Source organism: Danio rerio, chromosome 12, assembly GCF_049306965.1.
Source record: "Danio rerio strain Tuebingen ecotype United States chromosome 12, GRCz12tu, whole genome shotgun sequence".
In the NCBI taxonomy this organism is placed as follows: domain Eukaryota; kingdom Metazoa; phylum Chordata; class Actinopteri; order Cypriniformes; family Danionidae; genus Danio; species Danio rerio.
The window spans coordinates 25,113,402-25,127,649 of NC_133187.1; the positions used below are offsets into that span (position 1 = coordinate 25,113,402).

A 14,248-nucleotide genomic window follows, 5' to 3' on the forward strand; every position below is an offset into this window, starting at 1 on the left:
GACCTAATTCTTTAAGATTATGGGGTGTGTTGAAGCATGCAAGTGAGTTGAGGTTAAAAGCTTGCCATCTGACATTGTGCCTTTTCGTATTTTTGCCTTCAAACCAAACCTGCACTGTTCTCTAATCAGTCCTGATTTTAATAGCATTCATTGTAGCTGTGCAACTGTCATAGCAGAAACCAAGCCTGCTAAACGGTTAACTTTGCAGATATGAGGCTGTAATGGCCTGATTTTTTTTTTTATATATAAATATCTAAGTACAAAAGGGTGCAATGTTTTATGAGTAGCTGTGGGTGCAGTATCCTAATAGTTTTTCTTGTAGCTCAGAGCACTTGTTCTGAGGGCACCTGTTAAGAAATGCTCAGTAGCGTCTCGCCATGTTGCCAGCCTTGGGAATCATGGGCTATTTTTGGTTCCTGACGTTTGCAACAACTATTAAACAATGAAAATTCAGGATTTGACTGCTCCAGTTGTATGCACTAAGCGTTTCTCGCAGTAGAGCTCCACTTACACTTAATGATTGTGAGGTGAACATGCTTTCATTTTCAGATTCTGAATCTGCCTTCTACAAGATGTATGTGAGACTTTTCAGGGGACATCTTCACTGTAGATGTTTTGCGTATCCTCAGGCAAAACCTGAAATAGCTGCTGAGACGCTTTCAGTAGGGTGATTGACAGTGTGATGTTTTAGAGATGCGTTATTTGGATCTGCTTGGTGCCACAATGAGATTTTGTTCACCACAGTCTAGAAGGCTTTTCACACAATGTATGACATTTTAATAATCCTTCTAATTCCATAAGAATAATTGCGTGAATAAAACGCAAATCTGCTTTACACAACCTTTCAAGTAGAACTTAAAAGTAAATCGGCTTCTTACCTGCTTGCAAAAATATTGGCTGTTTTGTAGTACTTATATAGTACAAATTCCGTATGATCCTATTCTAAATCACTAATCATACCTAATATCTAACCTGACTACTACCTTAGTAATTTAGCAAATAAGTTCTTTGCGGGAAGTTGTAATTGATTGTTTGTTAATAGCAATAATTGTACCTTAAAATAATCCACCTGTCTTTAACTGTCTTTTCGGTGGCCGCACAAGTCTTTACATTGTTTTGCATACATTGTTCAGCAACGTGGACACCTCCAAATGGTTTTAAGAGTCACATGCTGTATTTATAAAATATAATTCACCTCAAAAATGACTTTTCTGTCTTCATGTAATGTATTTGCGACGGCAAAAATCACACGTTACATGAGCTGACCGTCAGCTGTTACCACACAGAGATCGGACGCGCACGTGCCTCTGGATGAAGTCTACTTTAGTGAACAGAACCTGCATTGGCTGTGATTCGTAAATAACAGGTAGTAATGTTGTAAATAACATTCAGTTTGTGGCACAGAGTGGTTGTTTGGGAGTTGCGCGGGAAGTGAACCGCTTTTAGCTGTGAAAATTAAACCGAAAGAGCGCACAGTGTTGCCAGATGTAGCTGACTCATTCGAGCTCAAAAAGTATCCAAAACCTGCCGAAATGCAAAAATACCCACCCAGTCTTCTGTATTCACGAAAATCACGTTAGTGACTGATTTTAAGCAGGAAATTGCAGACTGTAAGCATATGTCTCAAACACAATAATTCAACATCAGAATTATCGTCAGCATTAATGTCCAGGACAAATCTACAGTCTAAGTCCACCATTCCAAGTCTATACAAAATTTAGCATTTTAACCAACAGTACAGCTACACAAAGCCTATTGCTGTTTTACCACATGTTTGAAAATAACAATAATAATATATTAACCTTTATTTTACATCTACAGAATCGTGATAAAATCGTGATCTTTATTTTAGGCAAAAAATCGCTCTAATATATATATATATATATATATGTGTGTGTGTGTGTGTGTAATAAGATATTAATTTTTTTTCTTCTTTTACCCCAATTAACAGAGTCTTCAATTGCCACAGAGAAGCCTTCCTCACTCACACCCTCCTCTTCCTCTGCTGCTGTGTCTGGCTTAAATGTTTCCAATTCAGCCAGCAGCGCTTCTGGCTCTACAGTTCCCGTTTCTCCAGTGATGCAGTCACCAGCCCCGCCCACTCTTCTCCAAGACCCCTCTCTCTTACGACAGCTCCTCCCCGCTCTGCAAACGGCCTTGCAGCTGAACAATGCCAGTGTAGACATGGCCAAGATCAACGAAGGTAAGAAATGTACTCAATCTCATCAAATGAAGAAGATTAAGAAAGACATAAGCTATTAGCTGCCCTTTTCAATCTGCAAATTTAGTTTTAGCCACTACAGCTTAAATTCTTCAACAGGATAGCGCTGTTCTCATAGTTCAGCCTCCACATCGAAGTTTTTGTACGCAAAGAAGGTCAATGTGCTCCAGGATTATCCAGACCAGTCACCAGACATGAATGTTATTGAGCATGTCTGTGGTAAGATTTGGAAGGCATTAATAAATCCAAAGAATCTTGATGAACTTTGGGAGTCCTGCATGAACTCTTTCTTTGCCATATCAGATGACTTCATTAATAAGTTATTTGAGTCATTGCAGAGATATATGAATGCAGTCGTCCAAGCTCATGGGAGTCATACACAATATTAATTCCTTTTTCCACTGACCCATGACTTTATATTCTCAACTGTACATTATTTCTGTTAAGTGACAACTTTAGTCTAAGCAATGTCAGACCTTACTTTCCTAATTAAATAATTGAAAATCAAGGCATGGTCATATTTTATTTAGTTAAAATAAGTGTGATCTAGAGGGCTTTCCCTTTCATATAAGCCACTTATTATTTGTTGTTCCTAAAACTTGGATAGGCGACAAGACTTGTCAGGTAGCGTAGTTATCTCAAAAGCATGAATATTTTATTTTCGGACTTGCATCGACTTTTTTCTTGGTAACTTCACATCTTGAGACATGAATCATAGATTTGCAGCTTCCTCAACATTGCCAGTTGTCTGTGTGTCATTGCTTTTCACTTTTCATCATTGGCTGCATTTGCATACTGTGATAGTCAATTATCCACCGACCCTCCAAGCCAGAAACAAAGCAAGTGAGAAATGACATCTAGATCATCTAAATGGAGTTTGGCCAATGTGCTCTCTACACTGCATGTGGCAGATGTTTGCAAGATCCAGTGCCAGGGCTGCTGCTTCCTTTTTTACAAATGCACGAGTATTGGGTTTTAAATATCTGCAGAGAATGGTCTCCCTTTCTTTTAAAGTTTTTTTTGTTTAAAGATAATGAGTTTTTTTTTTTTTTTCCAGTGAGGTTAGGAATGTGTCCTAAAGCATATCTTTATAACGAAATAACAAAATAATTTGTGACAGGATGGTTTCGATATAATAATAGTGATGCATGATGTACTTTTCTAAATCAAGAGTGTAAGACTAAAAGCTAGTTATTTTTATTCCAGTGATTGTGAAGGCCACTGTTGCGTGGATATCGCTAAATTTCCTGTTCATTTTTAAATCCATTTTAACATAATGACTTGAATTGGATGACCTTTTGCTTAAAACACAATCAATAGCTTTTTTATTTAAATTTTTTTTTGTCTGTTCATAAATTAACAGGTAATTGTGTATGTCGCCAAAATGAATACAGATACCCACAAATTGACGATAGTATTACAAACAAACAAAAGTACTTGCCTTAGATTTTTTTTATGGCTTATGGTCAAATTTAGCAATATTACAATAATAAGAGAGCTGTTTTTCTTTAGTTGCAAACATGATATTGATTTTAAACAGAACTTCCATTTACAAGAAGTTACCAAGCAATACAGCTTTCTGATTCATTTAAAAATAGATGTGAAAAAATCCATATCAAAGCCTTGATCGCATCTTGGTCTCAGTTTAGGTCGTCTTGGCTACAACACTACCAGTGACATTTCACTGTTTTCCAACACAAAAACGTTCTTGAAAAAGTTTAATAAACATCTCTATTTAAAATTATGAGGTAGCTTTAGTATTTTTATTCAGCAAGATTGCTGTAATTTGATCAGAATTTACAGATCTTTTGTAAATCATTAAGCAAATAATATATTTAAATGCTTATATCGCCTAATTTCTTTTTTCACATTTGTTTACTTTAAATGTTTTAAAAATACAAATTTATGAAGCATATTTAATTAGTTTTTTGAAAACTTGCTTGTAAGAACAAAGTAATTCTTTGAGCACATTGTATTTTCAATAAATTTCTTTAAGACAAATCAATGATTTAAAGGTAGAATAATTTGACAGGAAATAGGAATGTACAAAAATATTATTATTATTATTTTTTTTTTATTCAGCTAGTCAGTACATTATTAAGACCAGGTGACTACTTGTTCGGGTAAAGTCTTGTATACAGTGATCCCTCACGAAAACACAGTCCACTTTTCGCAGCCTCAGTTTTGCAAAATTTTTTGTGAAATTTGACATGCTTTTTTTTTTTTTTTTTTTTTTTTTTTTACAGCACTTTGTGTTCTGCGTCCTGACTGGCTGTAGACCATTGTCAATTAATTTCCTCTGTGCCGTGTCTCCTGTACAGTACAGAATGCATTCAGCCTCCCAAATTTACATAAATCTTCGATCGCTAGCAGTGTTACTTTGAAGTACTGTAATGTATGTTTGCAAGTTTTCACCACACTATGTCATTCCGCACCATCAAAGGCACCTGCGGTTACACCCAAAAGACAGAGAAAGATGGTAACCATCACACAAAAACCTAGACTTTTGGAAACGCTAAAGGTAGGTAGAAGTTACATGGATGTAGAGCGTCACTACGAAGTAAATAAATGAAGATCAAATGGTTTTGTAATTTGGTTTCATTTTGTAATACTAGACCTTTTTACGAAGGTTTGAAAATAATAATTGTAAAAAATACATCTGACTACTTCGCATATTTTGCCTATTGCGGGTTGTTTTTAGAACGTAACTCCCGCGAATAACAAGGGACCACTGTAATTGATCTGATTTCATCCTCTGTCAGGCCGACTTCCAGTGGATGCGATGTAAATATGTATTTAAAAAAAAACACACACATCCTCTGTCAAAAAACTTTTTAGAGAGAGATCTACATTAATGACTGAAGACAGACACCTAATGTGGCCAAAGCATTGTGGCCAAAACGGGTTCAGAGTGCAGACTCATTTCAGCATCTACTGTTTTCTTCTCTAATTTGACTTCTCTGTCTTCACCTTTTGTTTTTGCCTTGACTGTCTGTGTTCTGTGTCTCTGTAGTTCTCACAGCTGCAGTAACTCAGGCTTCACTGCAGTCCATTCTCCATAAGATCCTGACTGCTGGTCCATCTGCCTTCAACATCACAACACTGCTTTCCCAGGCTACTCAGCTGTCCAACCAAGGTATGAACCCACACACACACACGCACCTGTCCATTTCAGACTACCTCAAAACCTCAAATATGCTTTATTTAGTTTATGCTAGTGGGCCATCCAAAAGAAGTGGCTTTGACGTGTGGTATTGGGGTCAGCTCTGTTTTGTGACCCGAGCGTGAACTTCATAACTGGAGTCTGTGGTTTTGATCTGTTTTTTGGCATGAGATGGTGTTGTCGACTCATGTCAGCTGTGTGCTTCTGAGTCAGCTTCCTTGAGTTAGCAGATGGCCCCGGTAGCTTAGCAGAGATCACACATATACACACACTGGCTTGGCTTCTGCTTTCAGAGCAGATAATGTGAGCCACGTGGCTACAGAAAAAAAAAAGACTTTTGGTTTTAACAGAAGAAGCTTTGTGTAGGGATTTGTCATGCAGCATCTGTTATTGAGCACTATCGAAACTTCTTGTTGAAGATACTTTTAAGATTTGGGTGCTAGGGTTATGATGATGAGGAAGTATTCCCACTGCTTAACCAATGTCTGACAACACCTGTAATACTGGTATCACCGGTGGCTGGGCACTTTTAAACAGCTTAGAAATTCTGTGCACTATTTAACTACTTTCACTTTCAAATTAGTGACAGTTGGGCATCAATTGCTAGTATCAACAATAACAAAAAGAGTACAATGATAAACTTGCTTGTATTATCATGACTTTTTAACAAACCCAAAGATTTATCATTTATTTTGGTCCACGTTTTTGTCATTCTTTCTGCTTTCCTGATGTGATTCTTTCTACATCATTTTGCTATCCTTAAAGGGATAGTTCACCCAAAATGGAAAATTTACTCACCCTCAAGTGGTTATATATCTCTTTTTTTTTTTTCTACTGTTCAACATAAAAGAAGGTATTTTGAAGAAAGCTGAAAACCTGTAACCAATTAATCTCAATAGATATAGGACTAAAAGAAAGAAAGCCGAACAAGTTTGGGACAAGTTAAGGGAGAGTAAATAATGAGAGAATTAATTTTTTGAGGGGGAACTAATCCTTTAAGGTGGTTTTACATGGGACATTGTGGTCATTTTTAGTTTATTTTTAAGGTTTAAATATTGCAAGCTGAAAACTCCCAAGTGTAACACCTGTTTACACCTATGATAATTAAGAGCTATTGGTTGTGCTAATTTTATGTGTTATTTCCTAAGTGCAAAGATGTTATTTGGACCAGTTAGGTTCGACTATGGAGCCTGTAAATAGTATGAATAAATGTTTGAGAAAAGAAAATATTCCACGTGGTTTTTCTTTAAATCAGCTGGTAGTTTACTATATGAAATGGCCAATGAAAAAAAAAATAAATAAATAAACTAAAGTTTAACAGTAAAAATAAAACAGTATACTTGTATCAGAAAAATACAATTGACAATATTGTACAGCACATACAATCCTAAAGGTGCACCTTCTAAACACACTTATGTCTCTTTAAGCATGTAATTTTCCCATTCATGAAATTTTGAATCTCACAGAAAAGAGAGTTACACTGTGAATTAGTTGGCTTTCTTAAAACCACTAAAGCTCAAAGAATCAATAATCATTACAGTCCAACAGACTTAGTTCTTTTTTTTCTTTGTACAAAAAAAACCCAAGTTGTCAAAATCCGAAAAAAAATCTTTCTTAAGTCTCTTTAACTTCAAATCAGTCTATTCCCTTTTTGTTTATAAAAAGAAAAGAACAGTTCGACTCAAATCCGTGTAACGCGGATGGCAGAAGGAAAAAATATGAAAAATATAGGTCCGTGAGACAGTCCAGGAATTTCTCAGTATTTCCAACCGAGAATGATGAAGAAATATAAAAAATAAGTAAGCTTAGATCCCACCTCATAAAGCAGAAAAAACCGTAGTATAGCGATGGGAGATCAACTCAGTCAATCAAGTGTCCAGATCCGTGGGAGGCTCGCCATCAACTGATTTCCAGAACATTCAATTCCACCAATCAAAAACCTGACCTGTATTTTAGGCCAAAGGTAACAGGAAATGTCCATATTTAGTTTGTATATTGTAAATAAAAAATACAATTAGGACACTGCGTTTTGCTGAAAGTACCTTTTCATTAAAGCAATTAACTTAATCAAGCTTAAACATAACCTTCTTATAAAACAATTAACAGACTAACAAGCTAAACTCAAATAAAATGTTTACACAGAATAAAGACCAGGACAAAAATCACTATAAAGTATAAACACATTAATTTAAACTCAGGGTTTTACTTAAAGCATATATGTTAAAGGGATTTTATCATACAAATGCGTAGGCACTTGTTTACTGATCGTTATCAGATTAGCGTTCGACAAACTTCAACAAAAACAAAGCAAAAACATGCTAAAAGTGTTAAACACTCACCAAATCCCTTTCATAAGATGATTATTGGTGTATTTCGGCACAAATAGTGATGTTTAGATGCACTAATCTGCGTCAGATCTGCTCCGTCACCCCTCACAAAATGGAGGATTCAACTCTGCCTCGTCAGAGAAGCACTTTCTCGGAAAAACTGATTTAAAGGGCCAGTACCCCTTTTTTACATACATAATACAAATGAACCAAAAATGACTCAGATAAATGAAAAATCATAAAAAACATTCTATCCACTAAAAAGAAAATATCCTTTTCTTATTTATATAAGATTTGAAGAAAAATAACATTTATTTAATTATATCAGTATACTATGTAATGTGTGTTTTGCTCATATTCATTTAGTTATATATTTTAAATACTCGTTCTGTGTGACTTAATTCACCTGTGCTACACCCTCCCCACCAGAATCTATGCACGTCCCGTTGCATTAACTCTTACTGGCTGACATGTAACTGCTTTGTCAGAGGTTGAGGGTGAAGATGTCTCAACAAAGTCAACTCCATTTAAAGAGTTTGTGAAGGCAGTGGTAAGGCCATGGAAAAGTGCTTGGGCAACTATAACTAATGGATTACCCAGTTCACTATACTGCAATCTATCTGGTTTTTCCTTTCTCCTCTGAGAACGTCTCATTGGATTTTCTGGCTCTTGAGATGTTTCGTGCTGCTCTATATTAGATGAAATATTATCAGGATCATTTGAAAGGGGTTTCCTAATTTCCTCTTCAAGTTCCTCCTCAACACTCCTTTCTATTCCATCATCTGGACATTGAGGCATCTCTTCACTCAATTCACCTTCTGACGATTTACCACTCTCTGACATTTCACTTGATTCACCCTGTAAAGTTGTGATTTGTTTAATCTGTTTTTCCTGGTGTGAATCATCCAAGCATGCCTCTAGTCCTGCAGAATCCATCTCCACATGTGACTCATCACCTAGAGCTACAAAAGGCAATTGAGGATCACAACCCACAGGAGGATCAAAGGTAGATGTTAAAGTACCCAATGCATTTTCGTGAGATTCATTAGTAACAGGAACTCTGATCCAGTATTCTGGAACTTCATCCTCCATTGACTCTGCAGTATCGTTAACTCCATTCTCACTGGCATCTTCCCCACTAACTTGTTGACGTGTCCTAGGCTTTGAAGTAGAACTTGGTGGATTAGATACCTTCTCACCTGGTAGAGCAAGGAATCCACATGGGAGCAGAAGATCCCGATGCAGAGTACGCAAGGGTCCTTCATCCCCTTCAGGTCTTACTGTGTACACTGGGAGGTCATGTACTCGGCGTACAACAATGTAAGCAGATGGCTCCCATTTATCTGCGAGCTTATGTTTGCCTCGCAAGCGAACCTGCTTTACTAAAACTCGATCGCCTACTTCCAAGGTAGAATCCACAACATGTTTGTCAAACCTTATCTTGTTTCTTTCAGCATTCTTGAGTGCATTGCGAGTGGCAATTTGATAGCTTTCCTCAAGGTGTTTTTTAAGTTTTGACACATATTGGGAGTGTGACAGTCGCTTACTGGTGGTAGGGAGACCAAAGGCTAGGTCAATGGGGAGACGAGGCTGCCTTCCGAACATTAATTCGTAAGGAGTAAATCCAGTCACTTCACTTTTTGTACAATTGTACGCGTGAACGAGAGGTTTAACAAAGTCACGCCAATGAGCTTTTTGTTCATCATTCATGCTACCTAACATGTTCAAAAGTGTCCTGTTAAATCTTTCCACAGGATTACCACGTGGGTGATAGGGCGTAGTCCTTCCCTTTTTGATTCCAGAGATGGAACACAGCTCCTTTATAGTGTGTGACTCAAAATCACGACCTTGGTCACTGTGTAACCTCTCCGGGAATCCGTAGTGAACGATGAAATTGTCCCACAGAGCCTGAGCAACAGTTCGAGCCTTCTGATTGACAGTTGGTACTGCCACGGCATACTTGGTAAAGTGATCTGTTATCACAAGTATGTCTTTAAAATTTCTTCGATCTGGCTCCAAAGAAAGAAAATCCATACACAACAACTCTAAAGGTCGAGTTGTTCGTATGTTGACAAGTGGAGCTGCTTTCTCAGGGGGAGCTTTATGGAGAACACAACGGGGACAAGTTTTGATTTTTTGCTCCACTTCCTGTGCCATCTTTGGCCAATAAAATCTGGACCTTGCCAAATCAAGTGTTCGATCTATCCCCATATGGCTCATCTCATCATGAAGACTTCTCAATACAGTTGCTCTAAACTCTTTGGGTAACACTAACTGGTGAGTTAGAACCTCTCCATTCTGTCTTTTTCGATACAGTACTCCGTCTAGAAGCACAAAACGGTTCCACTCTCTCATCATAAGAGACAGCTCAGGTAATTCACCTCTAACAGTGGGAGAAGGTTTCTCTCCTGAGTTTAAGTGAGAGATAATTTGAGAGATAGTTGAGTCAGCACCCTGTTTTTCAATTAGATCCTGAACTGACAGGCGAGGTATGAGTGAGACTCCAAGTTCTTCCTCCTCATAGCTGTTGGGCACAGCATTCGAACTCATAGCAAGAGAATGCACTAACACTGTTCGATCACTTGCACTTTCCACAACATCTTCAGGCATGGAACTAATTATGTGTTTATCACAAATGGCTTCAACCTCATCTTGTGTAAGACTTGTCTCTCCTAGGTTTTCAAGATGTAAGGTCAGAAATTTATCAATCCTCTCTTGTTCCTTTCTTGAGACAACATCCATAGCCACTTCATGAGGACGCCTAGATAAGCCATCAGCATCAAGATTAAGTTTCCCTGCCCGATACTTCAAGGAGAAGGAGTAAGTAGAAAGAGCTGAAAGCCAACGATAGCTGGCTGCATCCAGCTTCGCGGTGGTGAGAATATATGTAAGTGGGTTACTGTCTGTTATAACTGTGAACTGACTTCCATAAAGGTAATCGTGGAACTTTTCAGTCACAGCCCACTTTAAAGCAAGAAATTCCAGTTTGTGTGCTGGATAGCGACTCTCACTGAATGACAAACCCCTACTGGCAAAAGCAATTGCCCTCATCTTTCCTTCCTGCTCCTGGTAAAGTGCAGCTCCTAAACCCGTAGTACTCGCATCCGTGTGCAAAATGTATGGAAGTTTAGGATTTGCAAAACCCAAGATAGGGGCAGAGGTAAGTCTGTCAATGATTTCCTCAAAAGCGTGTTGACAGTTAGATGTCCAACGCTGCTTAAATGGTTCTCTAGGATTCAAGTAGTGACCTTTAATCTCTTGAGTCTTCTTTGATTTGTGTAGTGGAGGGTATCCAGAGGTGAGATGGTTAAGGGGTTTTACTATTTTGGAAAAATCTTTGATAAATCTCCTATAATACCCTGCAAAACCAAGAAAAGACCTGAGTTCTTTTAAGTTTGTGGGACTTGGCCAGGTTTTTAGGGCCTTGATCTTTTCAGGATCTGTCTCAACACCACTTGAAGACACAATGTGCCCGAGATACCTCACCGATGTTTGGAAAAATGTACATTTCTCCGGTGACAATTTGAGACCATAATCTTTCAAGCGGTGAAGAACTCGCAAGAGCCTTTCCTCATGCTCTTCTAATGTTGCCGAAAAGACTATGAGATCATCTATAAAAACTAAAACCTCTTTCAGATTGATATCCCCCATGCAGCGTTCCATTAGACGCTGGAACGTGCTTGGGGCGTTAGTAACCCCCTGGGGCATTCGATTAAATTCCCAAAACCCCAGGGGACAAACGAAAGCAGTCTTTGGCTTATCAATCTCCTCTACCTCAATTTGATAATACCCGGACTTCAGGTCTAACACTGAGAACCACTTAGACCCAGTCAAGGCAGAAAACGTCTCTTCCAAGTTAGGTAGAGCATACGCGTCTTTAATAGTTTGGAGGTTTAGCTTTCGATAATCAACACAAAGCCTTACCTCCCCATTCTTCTTTCTCACAACAACGATTGGGGAGGAAAATGGAGACTCTGACTCCCTAATAATCCCAGCATCCAGCAGTTCCTGCAGATGTTTTCGGACAGCTTGAATATCTTTAGGGTGAATGGGTCTGGCTTTGTGTTTAAATGGCGTCTCATCATGTAATCGGATATGGTGTTTGGTCTTGGTGGTGTGACCAAAGTCGAGATCATGGCATGCAAAAACTTCATGCATTGAATTGAGTTTCCTTGTCACTCTTTCCCTCCATTCAGAAGTCAACGGTGAGTTGTCAAAGTTGAAATGTATTTTGGAGTCTTCAGAGTTCTTTGTAAGGTTAACAGAAGATGTCAACACATTATTCTGACCATTTGGCATGACACACTGAATAGAATTTACTTCAGCCAGCCGAATCTTTGGTGGAAGGACAACATCGTGCTCTGTCTCATTCTTCAGCACGATAGGCAAGTATTTTCCTCCAGCAGGAAGGGAAAGTAAACAACTTGACACCATTATCCCACCAGGCAGAGATGAGGCACGTGGGGCTTCCACAACCACCCATCTGTCAGTAACTGGAGTGGACATTCGGACTGAACCTTCAAGAACTACTGTCTTCCCAGCAGGAATAGATTCAGGGACTCGACAGTTTAGGTTCACCCATCCAAGATTTCCTTCAGCACCCTGCCTGTGAACAAATTCAAGAACCTGCATAACTGCTTGGTAACCTTGGGGAACAGGATGGTGTTTCAGAGGCTTGGAAGATATGTACTCAGAGTACAGGGAATTTAGAGTGTTTGTGCCTATGAGTACTTGCGCATTAGGTCTGGTATCTGGGACAATTAAGGCAAGGGTTGGCACTTCAATATCTGAACTCACAAACTCCTTTGGAAAGGTTATTGATGTTTCAATATAACCCAAATAAGGAACTTGACAGCCATTCGCACCTTCTATTTCAAGCAAGTGGTGCAAGGGTTGTATGGGTTGATTTGCAAATACATCTTGATAGAAAGACAAAGGAAAAGTGGTTACTTGTGAACCAGTGTTGAGAAGACAATTAATCTCTTTATCAGCAATCAACACTCTTGCAGTGCATTTGGTTCCAATAAGACCAGAAGGAAGTTTTAGACAGCATTTGTGTTTAGGAGTGGGACTATCATCAGAGACTGAGACTGCAAGGTTGTCAGTGGGACTTTGACTGCTTTCTCCAGTTCCTTTTTGTCCCACAAAAGGAACTGAAGTTAGTTTAAATCATTGGGATCTGGAACTCCGTTACATACTTCCCACTGTAACTGCTTCTCCTTCAGCTGGCGGTTCTTAGCACCAACTAAGGATGGATTGGGACTAGTCTCACAACGGGAAGCTATATGGCCATCCTCCCCACAATTAAAACAATACCAGGGTCGTGGCTTAGCTGACTTGTTAGGTTGGGGATTTGTCCCTTTGCTTGGCTTGGGAGAGAATGTTTTGGCTGACTTTGATGGTACACTGGGCTCCTTTGGTTTGAACTCTTTGCATTTTTTAAATGGTTTCATTGAGGCTATTTGATTTTGTAGCTCAACTACTTGCCGCTTTAAGTCTTCCACTTCATCATGCTTTACAGCAGAACACGCAGCACTAATAGAGTGGAGGTTTGTCACAACACGCCTTGGGGGAGTAGCAGAATGCTTAGCAGCGCCTAAGTGTTGGTTCATTCGCACTGCTTTTATAGATTGCTTATCTTCTTCTATTCGCAACAGCAGTAGTAAATCGGAGAATGCAGGGGGATTTTTTCTTTTCTGCTCTAGCTGGAGCTCAGTTATTAAAGCATTGTCCCAGCACCCCCGGCAAAACTGTTTAAGCAGGTGCCGATCACGGTCAGCTGCAGAAACACCACCTCTCTTGATGGCTGTGCTCAGAACTTTTTGCAGCCTATGCAAGAATTGTGATGGTTTCTCCCCAGCATCTTGAAATGTGCTCATAAACTTTGCAAAGAGCTCATCTCCGTCCTCCACAGTACCAAAGGCTGACTCTAGGAGCTCAAGATAATCACTTGGAGGAGAATGAGGACCTAAGTGTTTCACAACATCAGCTGCAGGTGGGAGGAGACTGTCTAAAATACGTTGTGAGCGTTGTGCATCCGTGAGAGTGGAGTCAGTGCAAAAGAATTCAATGTTTGTTCGCCAAGTATCATAGTCTATTTCATTAGCGGAGTATGAGGGCTTTCCAGAGAAAGGTCTCAAGCGCATAGTAGTAAGGGAATGTGAAGGAGTATCACTTCTCACAATATGCTCAACAACCAATCGCTGCACTTCAGCTGGAGTCACATCACTCACTGTTAATTTCAGTGGTGTGCCCATGTCAGCATTGAGCCTGGAAGGTGAAGCACTAATCTGGGGCAAAGAATTATTTGACTTTGTTTGGAAAATGACTGACTCATTTGAGGGTGTGACATCACCATGTGCAGATACCATAGTAGTCTGCGTTGGCTCTACCACTCTTTTTTGAGAGCCTTCAGGGTCAGACTCAGTTGTCAGAAACTCTGATTCAGTCTGTGGGGGAGACACAGCAGAGGCTGTGAGTTTAGCCAGCTCGTCCTGTAAAAGCTCTTCCAATGGCTTGCCAGTTACTTTTGAAATT

At 39.1% G+C, this 14,248-nt stretch overlaps 1 protein-coding gene across 3 annotated transcripts in view; it reads left to right on the forward strand.

Moving 5' to 3' along the window:
* The window catches only part of waca (WW domain containing adaptor with coiled-coil a), a 69,872-nt gene that overhangs the window by 41,639 nt on the left and 13,985 nt on the right, over nucleotides 1-14,248 (forward strand). For all 3 annotated transcript variants that reach the window (NM_199660.1, XM_009306588.4, XM_005156197.4), the window contains 2 exon segments: nucleotides 1,952-2,203; nucleotides 5,235-5,357. In NM_199660.1, the coding sequence (NP_955954.1) occupies nucleotides 1,952-2,203; nucleotides 5,235-5,357 (375 nt within the window).